General features: G+C 35.7%; 1 protein-coding gene and 1 long non-coding RNA gene across 2 annotated transcripts in view; both read right to left on the bottom strand.

Annotated features, from left to right (window-relative positions):
• LOC144767034 (uncharacterized) overlaps positions 1–25,845 on the bottom strand; it is a 908,861-nt gene that overhangs the window by 295,948 nt on the left and 587,068 nt on the right. The gene's annotated exons all lie outside the window — the stretch shown is intronic.
• On the bottom strand, positions 1,904–16,144 carry LOC144769121 (uncharacterized). The gene is made up of 4 exons (XM_078653120.1): positions 16,080–16,144; positions 7,340–7,777; positions 5,301–5,516; positions 1,904–4,503 (listed from the first exon to the last, which is right to left on the bottom strand). The coding sequence occupies exons 2-4, from the start codon at positions 7,775–7,777 to the stop codon at positions 4,243–4,245; spliced, it is 915 nt and encodes a 304-aa protein (XP_078509246.1). The 5' UTR covers positions 16,080–16,144; the 3' UTR covers positions 1,904–4,242.

Genomic DNA, 25,845 nt, shown 5'->3' with positions numbered 1-25,845 from the left:
TGAAGGTGTCAACATGACATGGGACCACTTGGCACTATGAAATCCACCGTGGACTCCTAACAAGCCTCAGTTCCAATGGCATTTGCAGCCACACAGACAGAGAATAACCTGAATAATAATAATAATATTAATCATCATCTATCCAAAAAGCTTTACATAGGGCTGTTTTTCTACAGACTAAATTGGTACTTGCTTTCCTAGCCCAGGCAACTTTTCCACGATCCAACAGTACAACATATAGCTCACACACAGATCTTAACAGAGATCTTATTGACAGCTTTCCCGCCTGAGAAACAAAACTGTTTTCTACCTTTTCAGATCGAGCCTGGGCAGAGCATAAACTGCTCTGCGAGGCATGCTGTATTAGAGTATGTATTTCAAGACCCGCCAACTCTCCGCCCATATTTGTCATTGGCTTGTGTCATTGTACTTCGTAAATGCTGGCTTCTGATTCATTAATAGGCTTGTTAGTCCCTTCTTACTATCACCTTGTCTTCATTTGTAACCTCCCATGGGACTAGCCAGTTTACTTCCGTTTTTAAACGGAACGTTGTATATAGTATTTAAGCACTATTTTCCTTAATGAGTTTCTCCTACTGCAGGCACTACGTGCTTTCCTGCAACATTCAGCGCATTCAGTGTGCCATGCGCACTTTCATGAGGCACGTTTACCAACAAGCATTTACAATGCAATGGTTTTGCCTTTGTTAAAGTTTGAGCTGTTGGCAAAGCTCTTGACCTTTTTTTTTAACATAACTAAATGGCATTGTTATTTGCAATGGCACTAGCTTTATCTTTTGCAAATGAGCCCCCAACACACACCCACACTGCGCCCTTCCCACACACACTGCGAGCACCACCACACTGCGAGCCCTCCCACACACACTTTGAGCTCCCTCCACAGACTGTGAGCCTCTTCTATAAACTGCGAGTCACCTCCTACAAAGCCCCCTCCACACTTAGAGCCACCCCGCTCACACACAGAAAGCTGTCCCCTTGTTTGGCAATGTATAGTAAGCCCTTAGAGTTCTATAAATCTTTGGAGAGTTATTTTCAACTTTTTATTATGAAGAATATATTTTTTTGTAACTATACAATGGTGTACAATATATGTTATTGAAGCCACTCTTAGATGGCCGCAGGCAGATGCTTAGAAATTTTCTGAAACACCATATACAAGGAGGTCAAGGTCTTAGAATGTGAGTGCATGTATTGTTGTAAAACATTAATAAGGTACCTTCTGAAGAATATGAAGATTGATGTATTAAAAGTTGCATGGATGAATGGATGTGTGAAAATGTGGGTGGATTATTGATTGTTGGATGGATTGAAATGTGGATGTTGAAAGGATGGATGTATGGATGGAAGGATGAAAGGGTGGAGGGATGCAGGATGCATTGTTGAAAGTGTGGATGAATAGATGCATGGAAGGATGAAAGTGTGGATGGAAGAAGGATGGAAGAAAGCGTGGATGTATGGATGGATAAAATGTTGCATAGATAAATGATGTATGGATGTGTGAAAATGTGGTAGGATGAATGATGTATCGTATTCACAATTTTTATCTTGTTGTGAGTATTATTACTGGAGTAGCACTTCTAATGAACGTAGGATATTTTTTTACCATTGTTTCTGAAGGTATAAGACAGATGAATTTGCTACAGAACATAGAATGAGTGCATGTGGTATAGCTTCTTTAAAAAAAAAAGTATTGCACAGTAACATAATTTAGGCATTTTGATCAATTTGCTATAGAACATAGAATGAGTGCATTTGTTGTATTTTTTTTAAAACTAAATTTGCACAGTAACATATTTATGTTTTTTGTAAATAATAATGCAAAGACAAGATAAGGTTTAAATTTTTTATTTAAGTAAATATATTTATTATTATTGTATGTAAGCAAATTAAACTTTACAGAAAATACTTTTACATTTTTTATGAAACGTAATTTAATTGTTTTTTTAACTTCCATTTACAGTAAAGTGTTGTGTCCTTTTTTTCAACTTATGAAAATATATCTTGTACAAGCCACTTTTAGATGGATGCAGGCAGCTGCTTCGAAACTTCTTTAAACATATACAATGATGTGAAGGTCTTAGAATGCGATTGCATGTATTGTTGTAAAACATCAATAAGGCACTTGAGGATGCCACACAGAACCATGCATAGGCACAATATTACACAGTGACTTTACTAGTTTGAAAAACCCCATAAGTTCTGAAGAATCTGAAGATTGATGTATAAAATGTTGCATGGATGAATGATGGATGTGTGAAAAGGTGTGTGGATGTGTAAAGGATGGATGGAAGGATGAAAAAGTGGATGGATGCAGGATGTATTGTTGAAAGTGTGAATGGATGAAAGGATGCGTGGAAGGATGAAAGGGTGGACGGAAGGACGGATGAAAGAAAAGGTGGTTGTATGGATGTATAAAATGTTGCATGGATGAATGATGTATGGATGTGTGAAAAGGTGGTGTGATGAATGATGGGTGGATGGATGAAAGTGTGGGTGAATTGATGTATAGATGAAACGTTGGATGGATGAAGGATGTATGAAGGATGGATGGAAGAATGAAAGGATGGATAGTTAAAGTTGCATGGATGTATGATGCATGTGTGAAAAGCTAGGTGGATAAATAATGTGTGGCTGGATGGATGTGTTGATGTGTGTATAGATTGTGGAATTAAATTTTAAGATGGATGTAGAAAATGTTGCATGGATGAATGATTGATGGATCGTTGAAAAAGTTGTTGGACGAATGATGAGTGAATGGATAGAAGGGTGGATGTGTAAATGATGGCTGTCTGGATGGAAAGCTGAAAGTGGATGGATGTATTGTTAGTAGAATGAAATGGTAGATGAATGTATTATTAAAAATGTTGCATGAATGATGGATGGATGTGTGGAAATTTATGTGGCTGTATGATGGGTGTATGGATCGAAGGGTGGATGAGTAAAGGATGGATGTATGGAAAGGTGGAAGTGTGGCTGGCTGAAGGATGGATGAATAAAAGTGTGGATGAAAGGATGCATGGAAGGATAAAAGGGTGGACGGAAGGACGGATGTAAGAAAAGGTGGATGTATGGATGTATAAAATGTTGCATGGATGAATGACGTATGGATGTGTGAAAATGTGTTGTGATGAATGATGGGTGGGTGGATGAAAGTGTGGGTGGATGGATGTATAGATGAAACGTTGGATGGATGAAGGATGGAAGAATGAAAGTATGGATAGTTAAAATGTTGCATGGATGTATGATGTATTTTTGAAAATGTCGGTGGATAAATGATGTGTTGCTGGATGGATGCGTTGATGTGTATATATATTGGAGACTGACATTTTAAGATGGATGTAGAAAATGTTGCATGGATGAATGATGTATTGTTGAAAAGGTGGGTGGACGAATGATGAGTGGATGGATAGAAGGGTGGATGTGTAAAGGATGGATGTATGGATGTAAAGCTGAAAGTGAGTGAATGTATTGTTAGTAGAATGAAATGTTAGATGGATGTATTAATAAAAATGTTGCATGAATGATGAATGGATGTGTGAAAATGTAGGTGGCTATATGATGGGTGGATGGATCGAAGTGTGGCTGAGAAAGTATGGATGGAAAGATGCAAGTGTGGATGAATGAAAGTGTGGATGAAAGGATGCATGGTAGGATAAAAGGGTGGACGAATGGAATAAAACGTGGCTGATGTATGGGTGGATAAAATATTGCATGGATGAAAGATGTATGAAAAGGTGGTGGGATGAATGATGGGTGGATGGATGAAAGTGTAGGTATATGAGCATTATCACGGGAGTAGCAGTTCTAATGAATGTGGGATGTTTGTATTTTCCCATTCTTTCACAAGGTATAAGACAGATGAATTTGCTACAGAACATAGAATGAGTGCATGTGGTGTAGCTTCTGTAAAAAAAAAAAATTGTGCACAGTAACATTTTATGCATTTTGCTCAATTTGCTATAGAACATAGAATTATTGCATTTGTTGTAGTCTTTTTAAAGTAAAATTGGCCAGTAACATATCTTATGTACTCTGTAAATAATAATGCAAAGACAAGATAAAAAGCTTTAAAAATTGTATTTAAGTAAATATATTTAGTATTATTGTATGAAAGCAAATTAAACTTTAATTAAAATACTGTATTTTTAGCCTTTTTACTGAAACATAATTTGAATATCTTCTTTTTGTACTTCTATTTACAGTAAAGTATTGTGTTCTTTTTTACAACTCATGTATTTTTAGTATGTATCCGTTTTGAAAAATGACATTAACATTTTTTGGCCAGCTAGGCATTAGAGCTTCTTGAATGTCGTCAATGTCGGCTGGTATATTGAAGAAGTCCAGTAGAACATTGTTATTTATTTCTACTGATTGTAAATTTTCGGCGTTATCAATATGTACATTTAGTGTACAGTGTTCCTGATGCGCAGTTTCTAGCCCATATATAGTCATATTTATTTCTTCTTCTGGTGGTTGTATTTTCTGTGAAGGAAAAAGAAGTTAGTTAATTTCATTTTTTTGAAGTCCTTTTTTTTTCTTGTGTTGACCTACGGAAAAATTTCTTGTTATATGCAGGCTTAAATAATGTTAATAAGTAGTGAAGATAGTTTAAGAAAGGATAGATGTGAGTAAAGATAGTGAAAAGGTATAATATAGTGTGTATAATAGAGGATTAGAGACTGTTTTGTAATGTTATAGGTACTTTAGTAAAAATACGTATTAATAAATAGTGAGTAGTAGGTACTAGTTTTGTGTTTTAGAAGAGTATTGTAAATAGTGATTATAGTTAATAGTGCAGTGTGAGTTGAGTTTGAGTTATTAGTAGAGTGTGGTTTTTTTTTAGTGCATTGTTAATTATTTTTGGGAGTATTGAAGTTATTGGCGTAGTAGTATAAAGAGAATTTGAAAACGACAAAATTGTGTACTTAAGTGTAAGTATTAAAGTCATATTTGTAAGTGATAGTTGGGCATTCTTAGTAAGTTATTTTGAAATAGTGAATGTTATTTTTCTGTAATTGTGTTTTTTTATGGTGTGAGTAATAAAGAGAGAGTAGTTAAGATTGAGTAGTAGATTTATTAGTGGAGAGTATTAGTGAGTTTTATAGTAGTGATTAGTAGAATACGTAGTATAGCTTAATTGATTTAGATAGAGAGTATTAGAAGAGAGAGTTTGAGTGAATTGTAATTAGTGAATATAGAGTTTGATAGTGTTTTAAAAAGTAAATAGTATAGATTGAGTAGTAGAGCAAGTTATTAATAGTTTAATAATTTGTACTTACTTGAAATTGTGTATTTCTTGTTGTGTTTAACATTTTATTGCTGCTAAATTCATGCACTGTCAGGTGCGTCATCTTTATGTAGGATCCAATTTCTATGGGGAAGTCTGTGGCATCTCTCCAAAGAGTTATTTTCACTGAGTCCGTTGTATCTTTCACAGTTATTGATTTAAGTTTTGTATCTTGGCCAGCAATAATAATTGTTTTTGTTTCTTCTTCCTGTAAGACAAAAAATTGGTAATAGAATTTTTTTTATTATGTTACAGTGTTGGTGTGTAAGAGTGTGGGTGTTAAAGAGTTGGTGTGAGCGTGTTGTAGCAGAATGTGTGTGTTAAAGAATGTGTGTGAAAGTGTGTGAGCGTGCGAAAGAGTGTGCTCAAGAGTGTGTACGAAAGTGTTTTTTATGAGAGTCTGTCAGAGAGAGAGTGTCAAAGAGAGAGAGAGTCTGTCAAAGAGAGAGAGTGTCAAAGAGAGAGAGAGTCTGTCAAAGAGAGAGAGTCTGTCAAAGAGAGAGAGAGAGAGTCTGTCAAAGAGAGAGAGAGTCTGTCAAAGAGAGAGAGAGTCTGTCAAAGAGAGAGAGAGTCTGTCAAAGAGAGAGAGAGTCTGTGAAAGAGAGAGTCTGTCAAAGAGAGAGAGTCTGTCAAAGAGAGAGAGTCTGTCAGAGAGAGTCTGTCAAAGAGAGAGAGTCTGTCAAAGAGAGAGTCTGTCAAAGAGAGAGAGTCTGTCAAAGAGAGAGAGAGTCTGTCAAAGAGAGAGTCTGTCAAAGAGAGAGAGAGTCTGTCAAAGAGAGAGTCTGTCAAAGCGAGAGAGTCTGTCAAAGAGAGAGAGTCTGTCAAAGAGAGAGAGTCTGTTAAAGAGAGAGAGTCGGTTAAAGAGAGAGAGTCTGTCAAAGAGAGAGAATCTGTGAAAGAGAGAGTCTGTCAAAGAGAGAGAGTCTGTCAAAGAGAGAGAGTCTGTGAAAGAGAGAGAGTCTGTCAAAGAGACAGAGTCTGTCAAAGAGACAGAGTCTGTCAAAGAGAGAGTCTGTCAAAGAGAGAGAGTCTGTCAAAGAGAGAGAGTCTGTCAAAGAGAGTCTGTCAAAGAGAGTCTGTCAAAGAGAGTCTGTCAAAGAGAGTCTGTCAAAGAGAGAGAGTCTGTCAAAGAGAGAGAGTCTGTCAAAGAGAGAGAGTGTCAAAGAGAGAGTCTGTCAAAGAGAGAGAGTCTGTCAAAGAGAGAGAGTCTGTCAAAGAGAGAGAGTCTGTCAAAGAGAGAGAGTCTGTCAAAGAGAGAGAGAGTCTGTCAAAGAGAGAGAGAGTCTGTCAAAGAGAGAGAGAGTCTGTCAAAGAGAGAGAGAGTCTGTCAAAGAGAGAGAGTCTGTCAAAGAGAGAGAGTCTGTTAAAGAGAGAGTCTGTTAAAGAGAGAGAGTCTGTGAAAGAGAGAGAGTCTGTGAAAGAGAGAGAGTCGGTCAAAGAGAGTCGGTCAAAGAGAGTCGGTCAAAGAGAGTCGGTCAAAGAGAGTCGGTCAAAGAGAGAGTCTGTCAAAGAGAGAGAGTCTGTCAAAGAGAGTCTGTCAAAGAGAGTCTGTCCAAGAGAGTCTGTCAATGAGAGAGAGTGTCAAAGAGAGAGATTGTCAAAGAGAGAGAGTCTGTCAATGAGAGAGAGTGTCAAAGAGAGAGATTGTCAAAGAGAGAGAGTCTGTCAATGAGAGAGAGTGTCAAAGAGAGAGTCTGTCAAAGAGAGAGAGTCTGTCAAAGAGAGAGAGTCTGTCAAAGAGAGAGAGTCTGTCAAAGAGAGAGAGTCTGTCAAAGAGAGAGTCTGTCAAAGAGAGAGTCTGTCAAAGAGAGAGTCTGTCAAAGAGAGAGTCTGTCAAAGAGAGAGAGTCTGTGAAAGAGAGAGAGTCTGTGAAAGAGAGAGTCTGTCAAAGAGAGAGAGTCTGTCAAAGAGTGAGAGTCGGTCAAAGAGTGAGAGTCGGTCAAAGCGGTAAGTATTGTGTGCAAGAGTTTTTGGTATATAGTGTGTGTGTAAAAGGGTGTGTGATAATTTTCTTTCTTTTTATAAGCTTACCTCTGCAATAGTCCCAGAAATGCTCATTAATGAGCGTAGTGAAGCTGTTTTAACTGTTTTTATAGGTGATATTGGTGGAGCAGGGGGTTGTAGGATATATTCTGCCTCCTGTAATATTTCTTGAGGTATAGTTAAGGGGATCATGCGTGATAGTTTCGTTTGTTTCGTGATGATAATCACATTGTTTTTGGCTAAGAAATTGCGAATCATAATAGCTTGTCCTTCTTTAGTTTGCTGGTAAAATGGCTCATTGTAGCACGTTGCTTTAATGCAACTACTTTCATCAGCTAGAGCTAGATGATACATGACTTTGTTCTCTTGTTTAGCATTTGTATAGTTTGTTTTTGTGGAACATTTTATAACGTTGGCTCGGATTGTTTTTTGGTACGGTTTGTTGTCTTCAGGTTTCATTTTTTTGAGGTCTTGTATGGAAATCATCTGAAACGAGAGAAAATGTTAGTACACATTCTGAACATAAATTTTTCCCCTTTTGCTATTACCTGTAATAAAATCGCATGTTAATGAAGTTGTTGCATTTTAAACTGCCACCCATAATGCTTTGTGATCACTATAATATGATTCTAATGTACTGTAGTGCATGATGTTGTCATTAGTATAGATGTGATCTAGTGTTGAATTGTAGTCTGTTGTGTATTGTTGTATTTTTTGCTGGCATTGAAATTGCTGTAGCATATATTCTAATAGCAAAGTTCTGTTTGGTGACATTTGTGTTAAATCTATATTGAAGTCTCCCATGATGACATATTTCGAATTTGGATACAAGTTAATTATGCTACTTAAAACTTGTAATAATGTTTGCAAAAGTACATGTGGTGGTTTGTACAGTATAATAAATAAGTATTCAGAATCATTAAGATGCTGAGTGAAAAATAACAAGTCAATTTCGTGTTGTGTTTGATATATTGGCGATAAAAGCATGTTTTTTTTGTAATAAATGGCAATACCATGCTTTGTGTGCTGGTTGTGAAATTTATCAAATAATACTAGGTGATATTGTTCTATTAAGAACGTATTCTTACCTGCTTTTCTAGTTGTGTTTATTTCAGTGAGGCATATAATATCACTGTTCATGATATTTTGGTCCGATTTAATAGCAGTGTAATTTCTTTGCAAGGACCGTATGTTATGGACAATTATATTACACTGTTGTCTATAGCGATCTAATTGTGGTACTGATATTTGTAATTGCATGTGTGTTCTTAAACGTGTCATTTCTTCATGTACTTTTGGATGTACAGCTATTTTGTCTTGCTGAAAGTTTCTAATGTATATGTTGTCTAAAGATTTAGCTCTGCTTAAAGCTACATAATGCAGATGATGTACTTTACTGTTGTTAAAGTGAATGTAAATGGGCTCAATTGTTTCTCCTTGTGTTCTATGTATAGTTCTTGCAGATGATTGTCGCAATGGGAATTGTTTGCGTATAATAGTTATAAATTTCTGTGTATATTGGAAATGCCGTGTAATAGCATGAATGGGTGTCCAATGAGGCAAAATATTACTGTGATATATGTGTTTGTTTTCTTGTCTTGTTAATTTACCTACTGTTTCTTTATCAAAATTAATCCAAATTACATTTGGTCTGTTATTGATAGTTTCTACAAATTCTACTATACCTGTTGCACCATTTGTTAAACCATCATTGACATTTATATTGTTTGTTAAATCATATCTTAATTGCAATGCAATATGTAATATTGATGGCAGGCTCATTGTTTTAGTAGGATCTGTGGGCAACTGTTGGAGTATTTTTTTTTTACTGCTTCACTTAAGTCTGCTGCAACTGTATCTATTGCTGTAGCTGTGTAAACTGGGTAATGAGTTATATGTTCTAATAAAACTGCATTATTTATGCTATTGACTTCATTGTTAGTTCCCATAATGTAAGGGATCGTTTTGCTAATGGTTTCAGGTGGCTCTATTTCTCGTGTTTTTATCTGAATAATATCTTCATTTGTTTGTTTCCCTTCTCTTAATCTGTTTAGTAGTTCAGCAAATGGCAAGTCATTTTGTTGTCTCATTATTTTAGTCAACTCAAATAACTTGAAATGTGTCTGCCATAAATTAGTACTTACTGGCCTATATGAATGTTTTGGGTTGTCAAATATGTATGGGTCAAAAACTGGCTTCAATTGGTAAAAGTCTCCAATTGCTAAAATAGATATTCCGCCAAAAGGGAGATCAGACATTTTTATCTCTTGCAATCTATTATGTATAAAGTTGAATACATTTGCCCCTACCATTGATATTTCATCAATTATTAGCAATTTAAGATGCATTAGCTGACCTTGTAGTGTGCTTCTATTCTCATGAGTTAGCTGTCTATGAGTTAGTGTTTGTGAAATAGGTATTTTAAAAGTACTATGTAGTGTTTTGCCTTGAATGTTATGTGCTGCTTTGCCAGTTGGAGCTGTAAGCAATACATATATGTTATCTGGGTTTTCTCCTGCTTTTGTATTGTAATAACGTACTAATGTTTGGTAAAGTGCTGTTATAAGGAAACTTTTGCCTACTCCTGCACCACCTGTACAAAATGTGTAGCATGGTGTTTCTTTAGTTTTAACCCAATGCAAATGATGATATATAAAGTTAAGTTGTTCTGCTGTTAGATTTTGCATTATACTATCATATTGTTCTTTTGGCATTATGTTATTGCTTAGTGCTTCTTCTCTACTTGTACTTCTAATCCCTAAATCAAATGATAGGTCATACAATGGGTTTTCATTATTTTGGACTTCATGGAATATGGCGTTATCTTCTTCTGCATCTATTGGTGGTAGCAATGTATCTAATATACTAGTTTCATTGCTATTAGTTGTTAGTAGTTTATTATGTTTATTATATTTATTATGGTTTGAATCAACTGCATTTTTAAGTTCTAGATAGCGTTCATAATACGTTTCCTTGTTATTAATTATATTATGTTCATTTCGCCATGGGTAAAAAAGCATGAGCAATTCTCTATAGTAGTTTTCGGAGTCATTTTTGATGTTAAATCTGCAATAGCGAATTACTCTTGCTTTTTTCCTTTTTATGTAGTTTGTTTCGTCTACTAAATTTATCTCAAGTTCTTCGTCATCTGAGCTATGAAAGTTATTTTCAATAAGGAAATTGTCATGGCCTGTTTCTTCTTTTCCTTTACATTTTTTCTTTTCATTATACATAGATGCATAGTCAGCTAATGTACATGTTTCTAATTTTACAGGGCGTTTGCTGTACCTCACTATAATATTATCATATTGTATTTTACAAGACTCATCTGGTAAAGAATTGATAGTTTCGATGTCTTTTAATAAGTATGTACGCTTTTCATTAGGACTTGTATTGATAAATACAAAAGATCTTGAACTTTTCCGTAAAGGAATTTGTAGTATTAGATATGCTGCTTCTTGGGCACTTATTTCTGTACAGTTTAAGAATTTGTTACCTATATGCTTAAGTTGTTCTTTAATACTCGGATTGGCATGTACTTCTTTAGCAGCTTGGGCAATTAATTTGCTCATTCCTCGCTGTGATTTACTAATGTATGAAACAATATACACAGCACATGCATATGCATCTAAGATGTATTGTATATCTATGTTTGCTTGCCATGCTTTCAAAATAGTTGGATTGTAGTTATTTATAAAGCATTCAGCTGGTGTCCTTTTCAAGAAAATAGTATTTTTTTCTATAATCGATTGTATACATAAAGTATATTGTTTTAGATCTATGTTCATTGAATGTAAAAACTGTTCAAAAGTATAATTTGAAAATTCTTGGCTGTTTATAGTTAGATGTATTAGTTCAATTTGCTGTAAGAGCTCGTTATTTGTTTTGTCTAGCTCTATTGGTTCTAGTATAAAAGTTTCAGGCATTGGATATCTGGGATAATGATATTTGCATGTTCTTTTATGTTTGATACGGCAGTTTTTGGTATGGCCGTGTCTTTGTAGAGGTAGTAAAGACTCTATATCTGGTTCTTGTGTTTTTGCACATGTAACATACTTATTTATGAAAGTAGTGACTTCATTCCTATCAGAAGTTTCATATAGTGGAGCATTTTCTATCCATATTATAGCATGTATATGTGGTGATCCCCGTTGTTGGAATTCCACTCTATAAAAGTAATCAATAATTTTGCCAATCGGATTACTTTCATGCAATAAAATAGAATTAAATAATTTCCTAACTTGGAAGTCAAAATGTCTTGCACATGTAATGGGATTTTGCTGTATTAATTGGCATTTTGTTTCCCATGACATATTTTTAAATTCTTCTTTTGTGCATTCTGGTCTTTTTTCTGTACGTAATAATATGTTAATTAAGTGATACCATTTCGTTTCTGCAGCAGATAAAGTTAAAAAAAATGTTGGTAATCCTAATTGTCTAATCATAGCAAAAAGGTCTTTTTTGCATTGCTCCCAATATGGTGGTGAACTACGGATAGTTTTAAGTATTTTGTATCCTTCATTATACTGTAAAATTGTATCTAATTTATCTTTTATGTCTTTGGCAGTTATAATGTTTCCATTATTAAAGTATTTCCTAAGAGATATAAATATTTTGCTCTGTAATTGTTTAATGTGTAATGTTTTTAATTTAAAGAAAAGATTAGTAGCACACTTTGCTACTCTTAGATCATTACTTCTTACTTCTGATTGACAGATTGTGCTGTAATGTATTGGGACATGCCTTTCTTTATTAGTTGGCCTTCGTTTTCCGCAAAATATAGTTGGGAATGCCAAATATTCAGAATCTTTGTCTTCATACAAGCCTCTTGGTGTGTTATATTCTGCAGGTGCTAAACTTAAAATATTATTTGTTTCTGTAGTAATAGTTTCATTATCTAACATAGTATCTAAATTTCCTGCTGGAATATTGTCTGAGGAATCTGACATATAACTTGTATCTGAAGCCTCATCACAAGAATGTATATCTTGTGTTGTATAATCCCAATCTTTATTAATAGTGATTCCATATTCTTGAAACAAAGTGCTAGTAGTGGCTAAATATAAAGCTGCACGTTTTACTTTGTTTGGTCTAACATTTTCATAATGGGTATAAGATTTATAACTTAATTTTCTTTTTAATTTTATTGGAATTGTCATGTTATCATTAATTTGCCTTGGTAAAACAGTTACTGTTGTCATAACGTCTGCAGGTACATTTACTACTGCACCTGATAGAGATTTTTGGAATCCACGTGGTAATGTTCTAATTTGTAAAAAAGGTATTCTTGGTGATACTAATCTTTCTTCTAAGTTATGCAAGTGTAAGACTGCTGGGATATCAGGAAATGTCATCCCATTATATACTGAACATGGAGGTATTTTGTCTTTAGATATATATGTGTAACATGTTCTGCATATCTCATCTGTTCTGTATTTGCTAATGTTACATTCTATGAATTTAGCTCTCTTACTAATACTGTTTGTTTTTTGAAGACTTTGCTTATGCCATAGTTGATTGCAAATAGTGCAAGTGTACTCAGGTCCATATCTTATTTCTTCCTGAAATATCCTAATTATATCATTTGTTGTTTGACCTGCTATATCTCTATGATTAAGTTCATTCTCTTTGTTTTGTGTCCGTTTTCTTTTTCTATTACTGTTTATTTCTAGAATTTCTATATTGGTTGTTTGAATTAGTGATTCAACATCAGCTGTTAATGTGTTTATTATCTCAGTATTGTTAAGAGCTATGTGTGAAGCTAAATAACTGTCTTCTGTTACATGCAGTCTATTGTCTTGACTATTGCTCTTTTGTGTGTTTATTAATGTATTTTCTACTTGTAAGTTATTTGAAGGAATTTCCCCTAATGCATTTATAGATATATGTGTCGTATGAACATATATGCTTTTTCTAGACTTTACATTTCCTTGTTTATGATTCCGTTGTGTTTGCTGTAATCCTTTTTTGCTAATTGTTGTTATGTTCACAGTAGTTAAATCTAAAATAATACTCTCAGAATTAGTAATTTGTTCTCTATTGCCTAACTTTAGGATGTATTCTATAATAAGATTAATAGAGTCAATTTGGATAGCAATACATGTTCCATTAGAATGTTGTATTGCATTTTCATTTTGGCTATGTGAATCAAATAGAGAGTATGTATGTATAGTTTTGAAGACTGAAATTATATATCTACCTATAGAGATCAATACACCAGTTTGTGAATTAATTGTAGAAGTTAATGCAGATATAAATTTACTATGTAAAGTTTGTGCTGATTTTGTTAGTTCTTCGCTAAAGCATTTTTTGAGCTTTGTAGAATAAATTATGTCATTGCTAACTATGTAATTTGGTAACTTTAGAGGTTGCATACAATCTTGTTCATCAACAGAGTGCATTTCAGTGTACAAAGCATCTCCAAGATTCATAATACAGTGCAAGTCTACACTATCCCAAATATATGCTGGTTTACAGTAGTTCTTTAGAATAGCAAATATACTATTTTGAAGAGAATGTGTATAGTGAATACTTTTATCACTATGTGTATTTTTTTCCTGTGGATGTGTGTTATGTAAAAAGGTATTTCCTTGTGGTGTTTGTGTTAAAATATTTGAATCTATATTGGTATTATTTGTGCTACTTTCCTTGTTGTGCAATGTGCTATTGTGTATATTATCATGAAGTAAACTGTCATTACTTCCAGTAATACGTTTATATGTATTATAGTAATCACTTGAATATGTGTTTGTATGTAAATTACTTGTGTATATTGTTTGTTGTACATTTATGTGTGTGCTATTAATTACATTACTAGAATATGTGTTGGTATTTAAATTACTTGCTGGTATTGTCTGTTGTACATTTATGTGTGTGCTATTAATATGTTGTCTTTCTGTGTTGCCCTTTAGTGTTTTCTTAAGTATACTTGCATATGTGTCAGTAGGAGTAGTCTCTTGTGGTGTATTAGTATATTGTGTTGTGCTGATCTGCTTGCTGTTGTTTTTAGATAGATTATTAGGCCCTGTTGTAGTGAGAATTGCACAGGAATATGTACTAGTACTAGGAGTATTATCTAAAGATGCTAATGGCTGTTCCTTATTCAAAAAAGTCTTTTTTTTAGATTGACATCTCTGAATGAATTTTTTGGCACTTTCTATACGCATTTCAAATGCTTGTGTGAAAAAATTTTCACTAGCTTTAGTAGAATACACATAAATACTTTTCGGTGCTACTGCATTCTTATTTTTTTCATGAAGCACCATTGCTTTTTGAAGTGATTCTTTTTTAATCGTACTTATTTGTATTGGAGTTAATTCATACGGTACACAATTCATGTTTGGTTTCTTTAGATAGTGTGCCAGATTTGTGATGTACTCTAGAAGTTTTTCAAATCTGAACTGTATAGTAATACATGTTCCATTTGGGTGAGGCATTCCAGTGTTATCACGACTATGTGAGTCAAATACAAAGTACGAATCATTTTTCTTAAAAATGGAAATAACATAAATTTCCATGCAAAGTATAACACCGGAGTTGTAATCAAGTGCCTGTTTTAATATTTTGTTGAGATTTGGAAACGAAGGGTCACATTGTTGTAATATGTCTCCATAATAAGGTTCTTTAAGTTTAAGAGAATAGATAGTAGTATTGTGTTCAATAAAATTTGGTAACTCATCTGGATGCCTAAGTTGTTCGCTATTAAGTAAATGCATATCTATATATAAAGCATCACCTAATTTCATAATGTAATGCAAGTCTTCTTTAGTCCATGTATGTGCATCTTTGTAATAGTTGTGTATAATTGCAAATGTACTATTTGGCAAGCATTGATAACCTCTAGAATTGCATGTAAATTTGTCATGACCTTGATGATAATCTGCTGCTAGTATTTGCATCTTAGCTAAGCTAATTTATTAAATAATTTGATATCGCTACAGTATTGCTAGATTTTTTTGTTATACCTGAGTCTTTTATTGTTCTCTCTCTCTCTGTTATATAATATATATATATATATATATATATATATATATATATATATATATATATATATATATATATATATAGCTAATTTATATTTGTCTTGTAGTTAACTATAATCCTAGGCAATTAATGTAATTTTACACTATTTTTTTGCTTTGTATTTTAGGTAGCAACTTTAGATGTATCTTTTTTACAATTTTAGTGATGTACTAGCTATAATTTATACTATTAGCGTATATATATATATATATATATATATATATTTGTATATATTTATTTGTATATATATATATAGTTATTTTACTGTTTTTAAATAGATTTCAAGTTACAGGTTGATAACTTATTTAAAAAAGATACTTGTAATTGTATATATTTCCAAACAATTATCAATTGTCTTTACAAAAGAAATAATTTTCAATGGTAACTATATAAATATATATATAATTTTTTTAAATAAATAAGTCTATATATGATTAGGTCTAGTTTTATTGATCTAAATCCACTCTGTTGTTTTTGACCTGTTTTATAGTTGGTGCTGGTAGCAAAACAAAGCAATTACTTTTACTTTTGTCTTAAATAAAAATTTTTTCTTAAGATTAATGTTACCTATGTAAATCTTCTATGCGATATTTTCTAATTATAAGTATATACAATATATATACATATATATATACATATATATATATATATATATATATATATATATATATATATGTGTGTGTGTGTGTTGATATATGTGTCTTATTTTTTTCCTTGCTATTTCTATACTTACAAGTGAATACAGAAGCAAAATAGATACTTTTACCGTGATGATGTTTTCACTGATGATGTGTCAAAGAATTATGAACGTCTGATCTTATTCAATCAATTGGCAATCTAAGGAAGAATGAAAACAAGCATTAATATTGAGTTTAGATATTAATATAATAAAAGTGGCTCGATACTCCTAATCATTGTTAGTATATAAAAATATTTAGCAAAAAGTTCTTAATTTTAATTAATTACTAGTATTAAAAAGTGTATACAGTAAGTTATATTTAATACTATATATTGTATTGTATGTGGATATACGTTTTAGAAACATTGTGACTAGAGTGCATGTGTAAAGAGTGCATGTGTAAAGAGTGCATGTGTAAAGAGTGCATGTGTAAAGAGTGCATGTGTAAAGAGTGCATGTGTAAAGAGTGGCGAACGTATATGTATAAAGGCATATGTGTAGAAATTGTGTGTACAAAGTGTATATGTAGTACATACTTTAAGACTGTAGAAGTTGTATGTGTAGTATGTGTGTGGACTGAGTGATGAAGCATATTAGTAGTCGTAAATAGAGTATTAGAAGTGTATGTAGTATAGAGTAACTAGTAAAGTATAGTAGTAAGGAGGATAAAGTGAGCAAGAGAGAGAGAGAAGGAGGGCAGGAAGAAGAGATGGAAATAAAGAGGGGTGGATAGGCAAGATTGAGAGTAGTGGAAAGATGAAGAGAAAGATAAAGTAGGAAAGATAAGGAAAAGAGAGAAGTATGATAAGGAAGAGAGGATATAGAGGTGTAGAAAGGAAGGTAGAAAATAAAGATAGAAATGTAAATTACACAATGTGTATTTTATTAGAAGTTGTAAAGAGTGTATTAGAAGCATTGTTTGTAATTTTAAGCAAGTACAAAAGAACAATAGGAGAGGCAGGGAGCTTAAGGAACACTTAGTCCCCTGTTAAATCTAAATAAACAAGAGAAGAGACGTTAAATAAGTCTCAAATTGCCACAGAGACTGAGCGATGCAACTGGGGAATTGCACACTCACTTTAGGTGGAAAAGAAAGCCCTCACACACCGACCTAGTCAGTGTCATGCTTCATCATTGGGCCCCACCAAAGAGGCCGAATGCCTCTTTGGTGTGCTACGACGCCAGAAGACTGCGGAGCAGGTTGTGTGAAAAAGGCATGTTGTGAGTTTTCTAATTAAAAGTGCCTAATGTGTAAGTAAAATTCTATAATTCGTGATGCTTAGTACACAAATGAAAGAGTTATGTGTCTGAATTTAATGCCCAAGCTAATGGATTTGTTAATTTAAAATACTAATTAGTCAGTCAACATGTTTCATCCTTTACAGTAGTTTAAATTTACTTAGGCATTTATAATGACATAATTATACCCTGGCGGTATGGACTCTCTAATCGTCCACCCTGACCTGGGGGCGTGAAAGTGAAAATATCAAAAAAATGATTTAGTGCATAAAAAAAGGGGGGAAGAGCAATTGCTCATTCCAAAAATACTCCTAATTGCGGAGTGTTTGTGCACCTGTAAAAGAAATAACAGACAAACATATAAAACTTTCACACAATTAGTTGTAAATATAGCTCATTGCGTTTGTCCAGGGTGCTCCATAGTTGTGGCATAGTGTTCCTAAATAAACACTATAGTTAACACCATCTATATATCTATATAGCCTTATAGGGATGCTAACACTAACTTTTGGAAGTGAAGTGGAAAAATGTGTGTAAAGCACACAAAGTAGGTAGAAAGTGTTGATGAAGAGAGAAGACGCATAAGAGAGATCAAGAGAGATGGAAAGCAAGAAGAAAAGTAAGTGCAGAATGGAGTGAGAAGATAGCAAGTAAAGAGTGCAGGATAGAAAGTGAAGACAAGATGGAGACGTAGATAGAGAGTGAAGGCAGGAAGGAGAGAGGACACGAGAGAGAGAGAAAAAGGGAGGGTAGGATGTAGGGCATGAGCAAGAAGGAGGAATGGATGGAAGAAGGTGCAGGAGCAAGAGGCCCGTCTCAGTGGTGTAAGGACTTTCAGGTAAGCAATTTTGTCTTTAGTAAAGATAATAATACTGTCACTTTGAATGCTCCGAATTTGACTAAATTTATTTTTCTTTTGTTGCAGGTATTTGACAGCAGGGTTGGCCAAGTATTTCCCGTTGCCATTTTGTCTTGGGATCTTTGGCTCGCTGTCTCAGTGTCCATGGTGCAATGACCCCCATAGAGAGAGATGTAGATGTAGGGCAGTAAAGAAGAGAGCAGTTGGAAGAGTGGGCAAGAGGAAGAGTGATGGCAAAGGGGAAAAAAAGCAGAGAGGGAGATAAAGAGAATAATGATAGATAAGGAAGGAGAGAAAGAGTGGATGCAGAGAGTGAGCAAGAGGAAAAAACAGATAAAAGATAGAAAAGAGAGAAAGTTAAAGGGATAAAAGAGGGAGAAAGTGCTAGAGAGAAGAATAGTAGATAGGGAGGAAGAAAGAGGGAAGACAAAAAGAAAAGCAAGGGTACAATGGAGCAAGAAGATAGAAAACAAAGAGTGCAAGATAGTAACTATTTCCGGTCTGCATTTTGTCTTGGGATCCATGGCTCGCTGTCTCCGTGGCACAAGGGATTTCAGGTACGCGATTCAAATTGTAAGTGGCACAAGGGATTTCAGGTACGCGATTCAAATTGTAATGTAATTTGTATTTCTCTTACAGGTGTTTGGCTATTTTGTTTATATTCTTCTAATATGTTTCTTTTTTGGGCTGTTCTCTCTAGTGTTTCCGTGTCGGGTCTCCTCCTTGGCGTAACTACTTTCAGGTAAGCGATGTTGTGTTTTGTAACAAATAAATGACTGTCTCTTTTGAATGCCCGGAATATTTTTTAAGTTTGAAAAGGAATTTTTGACTTCATTCTACCCTTACTTTTCTTTTCGTCTTCCCTTTCTCTTCCTCCCTATGTACTATTCTTCTCTCTTGCTCCCTCTTTTATCCTTTTAACTTTCTCTTTTATCTGTTTTTTCTTTTGCTCACTCTCTGCATCCTCTCTCTCTCTTGCCTTATCTATCATTATTCTTTATCTCCCTCTCCTTTTTTTTCCCTTTGCCATCACTCTTCCTCTTGCCCCCTCTTCCAACTGCTCTCTTCTTAGTGCCCTCCATCTACATCTCTCTCTATGGGGGTCCTTGCACCATGGAGACTGAGACAGTGAGCCAAAGAGTGCAAGATAGAAAGAGAAGACAAGATGAGGACAGAGATGGAGTGAAGGCAGGAAGGAGATAAGACTCTGGAGTAAGAAGAAAGAGGAGGAAGGCAGAAGGTAAAGGAAGAGTAAGAAGTAGGGCATGAGCAAGAAGGAGGGAGAGAGAGCAGATGGAAGAGGGTGCAGGAGAGAGGGACGGTAGAGAGAAAAGAAAGCATAAAGGAGAGAGAGAAGAATGATAGATAGGGAGGAAGAGGAATACGGAGAGTATTAGAAAGAGGAAAAGCTAAAAGAAAAAGGAGAATGCAGGACAGAGAAGTATGATAGATAGAAAAGGAGCAAGAAGAAAGGAGAGAGCAGATGGAATAGGGGGCAGGAAGAAGGAAGAGAGCAGAAATATATAGAGAAGAAATAGCAATAAAGAAGTAATTAAAAAAAAGGAAGAGAGAGTGCAAAAGAAAGAACGGAGGACGCAGAGAGGAGGTGAAAAGAAGAGAGAGAAAGATAAGGAAGAAAGAGGAAGATAGTGCAGGAGATAGAAGTATGATAGATAAGGAAGTAGAGAGGATGCAAGATAAATGGAGATCATGAGAGAGAACGTAGAAAGGGGGAAAAGACTGCAGAATGGAGTCAGAGGAGAAGTGTGGCTCACTTGTTAGAGCAGGCAGACCCTGAAGCAGAGGTCAGACCCGGGACCAGGGTTCAATTCCCGACGCGGCAGGGTCTCGAGCTCAAATGTCCACGGACTCAATAATTCTTGCTTCGGTGCCTGACCTAATCATGGGTTCACACTCTGCAACTCTGGGCATTAAGCTTGCTTAATCTCCACAATGGCCCCCCGCGGCGGGATGCCTGGCTTTCACCTTGGGGATGCCCTGTAGGGGCTATCTCACAGGGAAAAACCAGGACGTGTTCCCAAGGCAAAGCGCTTAGAGACCCCTGGGTTATAAGTGCTATATAAATCCAAACAAACAAACAAACAAACAAACAAACAAACAAGAGGGCATAAAATAGAAGGAGTGCAAGATTTTTCGCGCAGGCGAAAACCTGATGAGAACTGTAGTGGGGTTTGGGTCGGCCCTCGTCATTTATTGGCTGGCTCCATAAATGGAGCCTAGCCATTGGACGAGGGGCCTGTCCGTCAATGCCGGACCAGATTCGGGGGCGTTCCCGAGATTCTTTGGATTTTGCCGACGTCACGTGACGTCAGCCGAAAGCTGGGAACGCCCCCGAATCGACTTGCAGGTAAGCGATGGTGTGTTTTGTAACAAATGACTGTCCCTTTTCAATGTCCGGTAGTTTTTTAACTTGGAAAAGGTATTTGTGAGTTTATTTATCTTCCTTTCTTTGCAGGAATTGGGTGGCGGCGGCGTAAAGCCGGGAACGCCCCCGAATCGACTTGCAGGTAAGCGATGGTGTGTTTTGTAATTAAGAAATAACTGTGTTCAGCCTATATTGTTTATATTGTAATGTATTTATTTTTTTCCTTTGCTCTCCCTCTGTTCTCTCTCTAGGAGGTGCAGGAGAGAGGGACGGTAGAGAGAAAAGAAAGCATAAAGGAGAGAGAGAAGAATGATAGATAGGGAGGAAGAGGAATACGGAGAGTATTAGAAAGAGGAAAAGATAAAAGAAAAAGGAGAATGCAGGACAGAGAAGTATGATAGATAGAAAAGGAGCAAGAAGAAAGGAGAGAGCAGATGGAATAGGGGGCAGGAAGAAGGAAGAGAGCAGAAATATATAGAGAAGAAATAGCAATAAAGAAGTAATTAAAAAAAAGGAAGAGAGAGTGCAAAAGAAAGAACGGAGGACGCAGAGAGGAGGTGAAAAGAAGAGAGAGAAAGATAAGGAAGAAAGAGGAAGATAGTGCAGGAGATAGAAGTATGATAGATAAGGAAGTAGAGAGGATGCAAGATAAATGGAGATCATGAGAGAGAACGTAGAAAGGGGGAAAAGACTGCAGAATGGAGTCAGAGGGCATAAAATAGAAGGAGTGCAAGATAAAAAGGCAGAACAAGATAGGGAAGGAGATAGAGAGTGAAACTCAGAGTGCAAAAGGAAGAGCAAGAAAGAGAGAAAGCAGGAGTTAAAGGGAGGGTGTGCATGAGCAAGAAAGAATTAAGAAGGGAGCAGTTGGAAGAGGGGGCAAGAGGGAGAGTGATGGCAAAGGGAAAATAGCAGCAGGTAGATAAAAAAAGAATCATGATAGAGAGGGTGGAAGAAGGAAGGAGAGAGAGCAGATGGAATAGGGGGCAGGAGGGAGAAGAAAGAGAGCAAAAAGGAGAGAGAAGAGAGAAGAGAGTGCAGAATGGAGTCAGAGGGCAAGAAAGAGAAGGAGTGCAAGATGGAAATGGAGAACAAGATAGGGAAGGAGATAGAATGTGAAAGTAAGAGAGAGGGCAAAAGGGAGAGCAAGGGAGAGAGCGAGAGAAAAGGCAGGAGGTAAAGGGAGGGTGGGAGGGTGGGCATGATCAAGAAATAAGTAAGAAGGGAGCAGTTGGAAGAGGGGGCAAGAGGGAGATTGATGGCAAAGAGAAAAGAGCAGAAAGGAGGGAGATATTGAGAGAAGCATGATCGAGTGGGAGCAAGAAGGAAAGAGGGGGCAGGAGGGAGAGGGAAGAGAGAGCAGAAAGGAGAGAGATATATAGGAGAGCAATAAAGAGAACGGGAGGAAACAGATTGTGATGGAAGAAAGAAGGTGAGAGAGGGTAGATGAAGAAAAGCACAAGAGTGTGAATGTAAGATGGAGAGAGTGGGCAAAATAAAGAGAAATAAAGAAGGAATACAAGATAGCGACATAAGGAGGAGAGAAAGAAAGGAGAGAGATGGAAAGGGTATGCAAGAAGAAGAGGGGTAAAAGGTAAGAGAGCAAGCGACATAAGGAGGAGAGAAAGAAAGGAGAGAGATGGAAAGGGTATGCAAGAAGAAGAGGGGTAAAAGGTAAGAGGGCAAGAGGGAGAGAGATAAAGATAGAAGGAATAGGAAAAGAGAGGGCAGGAGAGAAGCATGATAGAAAAGGAGGGAGAGAGCAAGCAGAAGAGAGAAAGGACGCAGGAAATAGAGATAAAGAATGAATTCAAGAGAGATAGCGAGATATAGGAAGTAGAGAAAAAAGGAGAGAGATGGAAGGGGTATGCAAGAATTAGAGAGGGGCAAAAGGTAAAGGGAGCAAGAGGGAGAGAGAGATAAAGATATAAGGAATAGGTAAAGAGAAGGCATGAAAGATAAGCATAATAGATAAGTAGGGAGAGAGCAAGCCGAGACGCAAGATAGAAAGAGCATGAGAGAGAAGGTAAGGAGGAGTAAAAGTGTGAGCAGAATAGAGTGAGGGAGTAAAAGAAAGTGCATGATAGAAGGAAAGAGAAGATGGGAATACAGGAGAGAGAGTGTAGAAGAGAAGGGATGCAAAAGAGGGAGAGGAAAAGAAAGAAGGAAAGTAGGAGAAAGTGAGGGAAGAATAGAGCAGGAGTAAATAAAATAGAAAGACTGCTGGCAAAATCATGAAGGAGATGCAGAGTAAATGCAAGAGAGAGGAAAGGCAAGAATGCAAAATTGAAAGGGAAGGCAAGAGAGGGAGATGTATGTATGTTGCATGTGCTGTCTCAGTATCTAAGCATTTGCTGCAGGATGGGGAAGAAGATATAGGGTGTGTGCAGGGACCTGTAAACAAAGTCTTAGTTATAAGTTTTCCTTTAGCTTTGACCTCTCTCCTGAGTAGCACCTCACCAGTGCAGCTTTCATCTCCAAACTAAATTAAATGTTGTTTATGAGGCAAACTTTGTGTATAACTATCCAGCAAAGAATGCCCAGTACAGACAGGAAGTACTACACAAAAAAATGTCTAAAGTAAAATAAGTTTTAAGTATGACCGTACCGTGTTGAAAGAACGAATTTGAAAGATGTGTCTTCGATGGGGCAGTTGCACCAAATGGCAAATTTTTTGTCCTGTAAAAGTAAAATATACTGTTAGCAAAAGATTGAAAAGAGTGAGGACATTTGTGTGAAGTATATTACAAGTTGTAAATAGAGAATTAGAAGCACTATGTATTATAGAGTAACTAGTATATTAGTAAAGACTATAAAGTAGCAAGGTAGAAAAAGATAGAGGTTAGGAAGAAGAGAGAGATGGAAAGAAATAGGGGAGGATAGGCAAAAAGAAAAGGAGTGAAAATAAAAAAGGAGAAAGATAAAGGATGAGGAAGAGTGCAAGTGAAAGAGAAGCTTGATAAGGAGAGAACGCAAAGAGGTGAAAAGACGACAGATAAAGAAGGAAGAGAGTGCAGAAAATAAAAGTATGATAGATAAGGAAGTAGAGAGGATGCAAGATAAATGGAGATCATGAGAGAGAACATAGAAAGGGTGAAAAGAGTGCAGAATGGAGTCAAAGGCCAAAAAACGAGTGCAAGATGGAAAGTGAGAACTAGATAGGGAAGGAGATAGACAGTGAAAGTAAGAGAGAGGGCAAATGGGAGAGAGAGAGAGAAGACAGAAGGTAAAGTGAGGATAAACATGAGCAAGAAAGAATTAAGGGAGCAATTGGAAGAGGGACAAGAGGGAGAGCGATGGCCAAGGGAAAAAAGCAGAAAGGAGAGGGAGATAAACATTTTCATCCTAAATGCACAGTTTGCAAACATTTATATCGTAAATGTACCTATTGGCGATGTATCAAAAAGAACTCAAAGGCATTAAACAAAAACATGGTGAAATTGGCCAAAAGTATATGCAACACAATTTAAATCTAAAGTGATACGTATTATTACTGCTTTGTTTGTGCGTAAAAAACAGAAAAATGTGCGCGTAATACCGCTGCTCAAAAGGACAGATTACTTTCACCGAAAGGCCTAAACTTACATGCGCAAACATTTTCATCCTAAATGCACTGTTTGCCGATGTATAACTTTGCACTGAAAGTCGTCGGGTCTCACCTTATCCTAACGGTTCGTTATGCTCTCAGTAAATGTAACGGGCCTTCATGCTCTAACTAAATCTAGTGTTGCGACAAACACATGCTTGTGCTCAGCTAAGTCTCAGCCCTACGATTTGAGCATATTAAATAAAATCTGGCATCGCACAAACAAGGCACCCAAAATGTACATAATGACGAATTTGACTAAACAGAAAGGCCTTACAAAGTAAGCATTTGTTCGAATTTGCAAAGTCCATGAATAAAGTAGACATGCGCAAACATTTATATCGTAAATGTCCCTATTGGCGATGTACCAAAAAGAACTCAAACGCATTAAACAAAAACATGGTGAAATTGGCCAAATGTATAGGCAACACAATTTAAATCTAAAGTGATACGTATTATTCCTGCTTAGCGCGTATAAAACAGAAAAATGGGCTCGTAATACCGCTGGTCAAAAGGACAAATGACTTTCACAGAAAGGCCTAAAGTTACATGCGCAAACATTTTCATCCTAAATGCACTGTTTGCCGATGTATAACTTTGCACTGAAAGTCGTCGGGTCTCACCTTATCCTAACCGTTGTTAGTTATAAGTTTTCCTTCTCTGCTGACTACAACTTCACCAGTGCAGCTTTCACGTACAAACGCGTAAGATGTGCTTTATGTTGGTTATAAGTTTTCCTTCTCTGCTGACTACAACTTCACCAGTGCAGCTTTCACGTACAAACGCGTAAGATGTGCTTTATGAGCGAAATGTTGTGTATAACTATACAGCAAAGAATGCCCAGTACAGACAGCAATGAGTAAAAAACCTAATGTATTAAGTAAAAAAAATAAAGTATTAACATACCGTGTTTATATAACGAATTTCAAATATGTGTAGTCGATGGGTCAGTTGCAACAAACGTCTACTTTTTGTCCCTATAAAAAAAATATAGCGTTAGCAAAAGATTACGAGTGCAGGCAAAACAAGCAGTGATTTTCTCATGCAAACTGTGCAAATTGAATCTTAGCTAAAGCTTTGCGTATTAGCGATTAATGTGTTCTAATGTAATAGTATGGCAATTATTTGCGTCACGTTACTGGTTTGTATGTGCCTTTAAAAATATAGAAATCCGCGCATGCACGTAGTGAAAATAAAACAAGGAATGTTGTCAGTGTTTTATTTAATTTCTCGCATCATGCAAAGCAGTTTGTGAACTAAAGTTGTAACTAAACACATATATATATATATATATATATATATATATATATATATATATATATATATATATATATATAGATATATATGTGTGAAAGATTAGTCTTACCTAAAGAACTGAAAGGCATTAAACAAAAACATGTTGAAATTGGCCAAATGTATATGCAACACAATTTAATTGTAAAGTGATACGTATTCTTACTGCAAATTAGTTTCACAGAAAGGCATACTTACATGCGCAAACATTTTCATCCTAAATGCACAGTTTGCAAACATTTATATCGTAAATGTACCTATTGGCGATGTATCAAAAAGAACTCAAAGGCATTAAACAAAAACATGGTGAAATTGGCCAAATGTATATGCAACACAATTTAAATATAAAGTGATACGTATTATTACTGCTTTGTTTGCGCGTAAAAAACAGAAAAATGTGCTCGTAATACCGCTGCTCAAAAGGACAGATTACTTTCACAGAAAGGCCTAAACTTACATGCGCAAACATTTTCATCCTAAATGCACTGTT

This window comes from Lissotriton helveticus, chromosome 7 (genome assembly GCF_964261635.1).
Source record: "Lissotriton helveticus chromosome 7, aLisHel1.1, whole genome shotgun sequence".
NCBI classification, from domain to species: domain Eukaryota; kingdom Metazoa; phylum Chordata; class Amphibia; order Caudata; family Salamandridae; genus Lissotriton; species Lissotriton helveticus.
The sequence above is the reverse complement of the archived record's forward strand: the minus strand, read 5'-3'. Positions and strand labels throughout refer to the sequence as shown.

Coding starts and splice junctions, on each gene's coding strand:
- LOC144769121 (XM_078653120.1), bottom strand. CDS start 7,777: ATGATTTCCATACAAGACCTCAAAAAAATGAAACCTGAAGACAACAAA. Junction 5,517..7,339: donor TTTCTGGGACTATTGCAGAG/GTAAGCTTATAA, acceptor TTTGTCTTACAG/GAAGAAGAAACAAAAACAAT. Junction 4,504..5,300: donor CAAGAAATACACAATTTCAA/GTAAGTACAAAT, acceptor TTTCCTTCACAG/AAAATACAACCACCAGAAGA.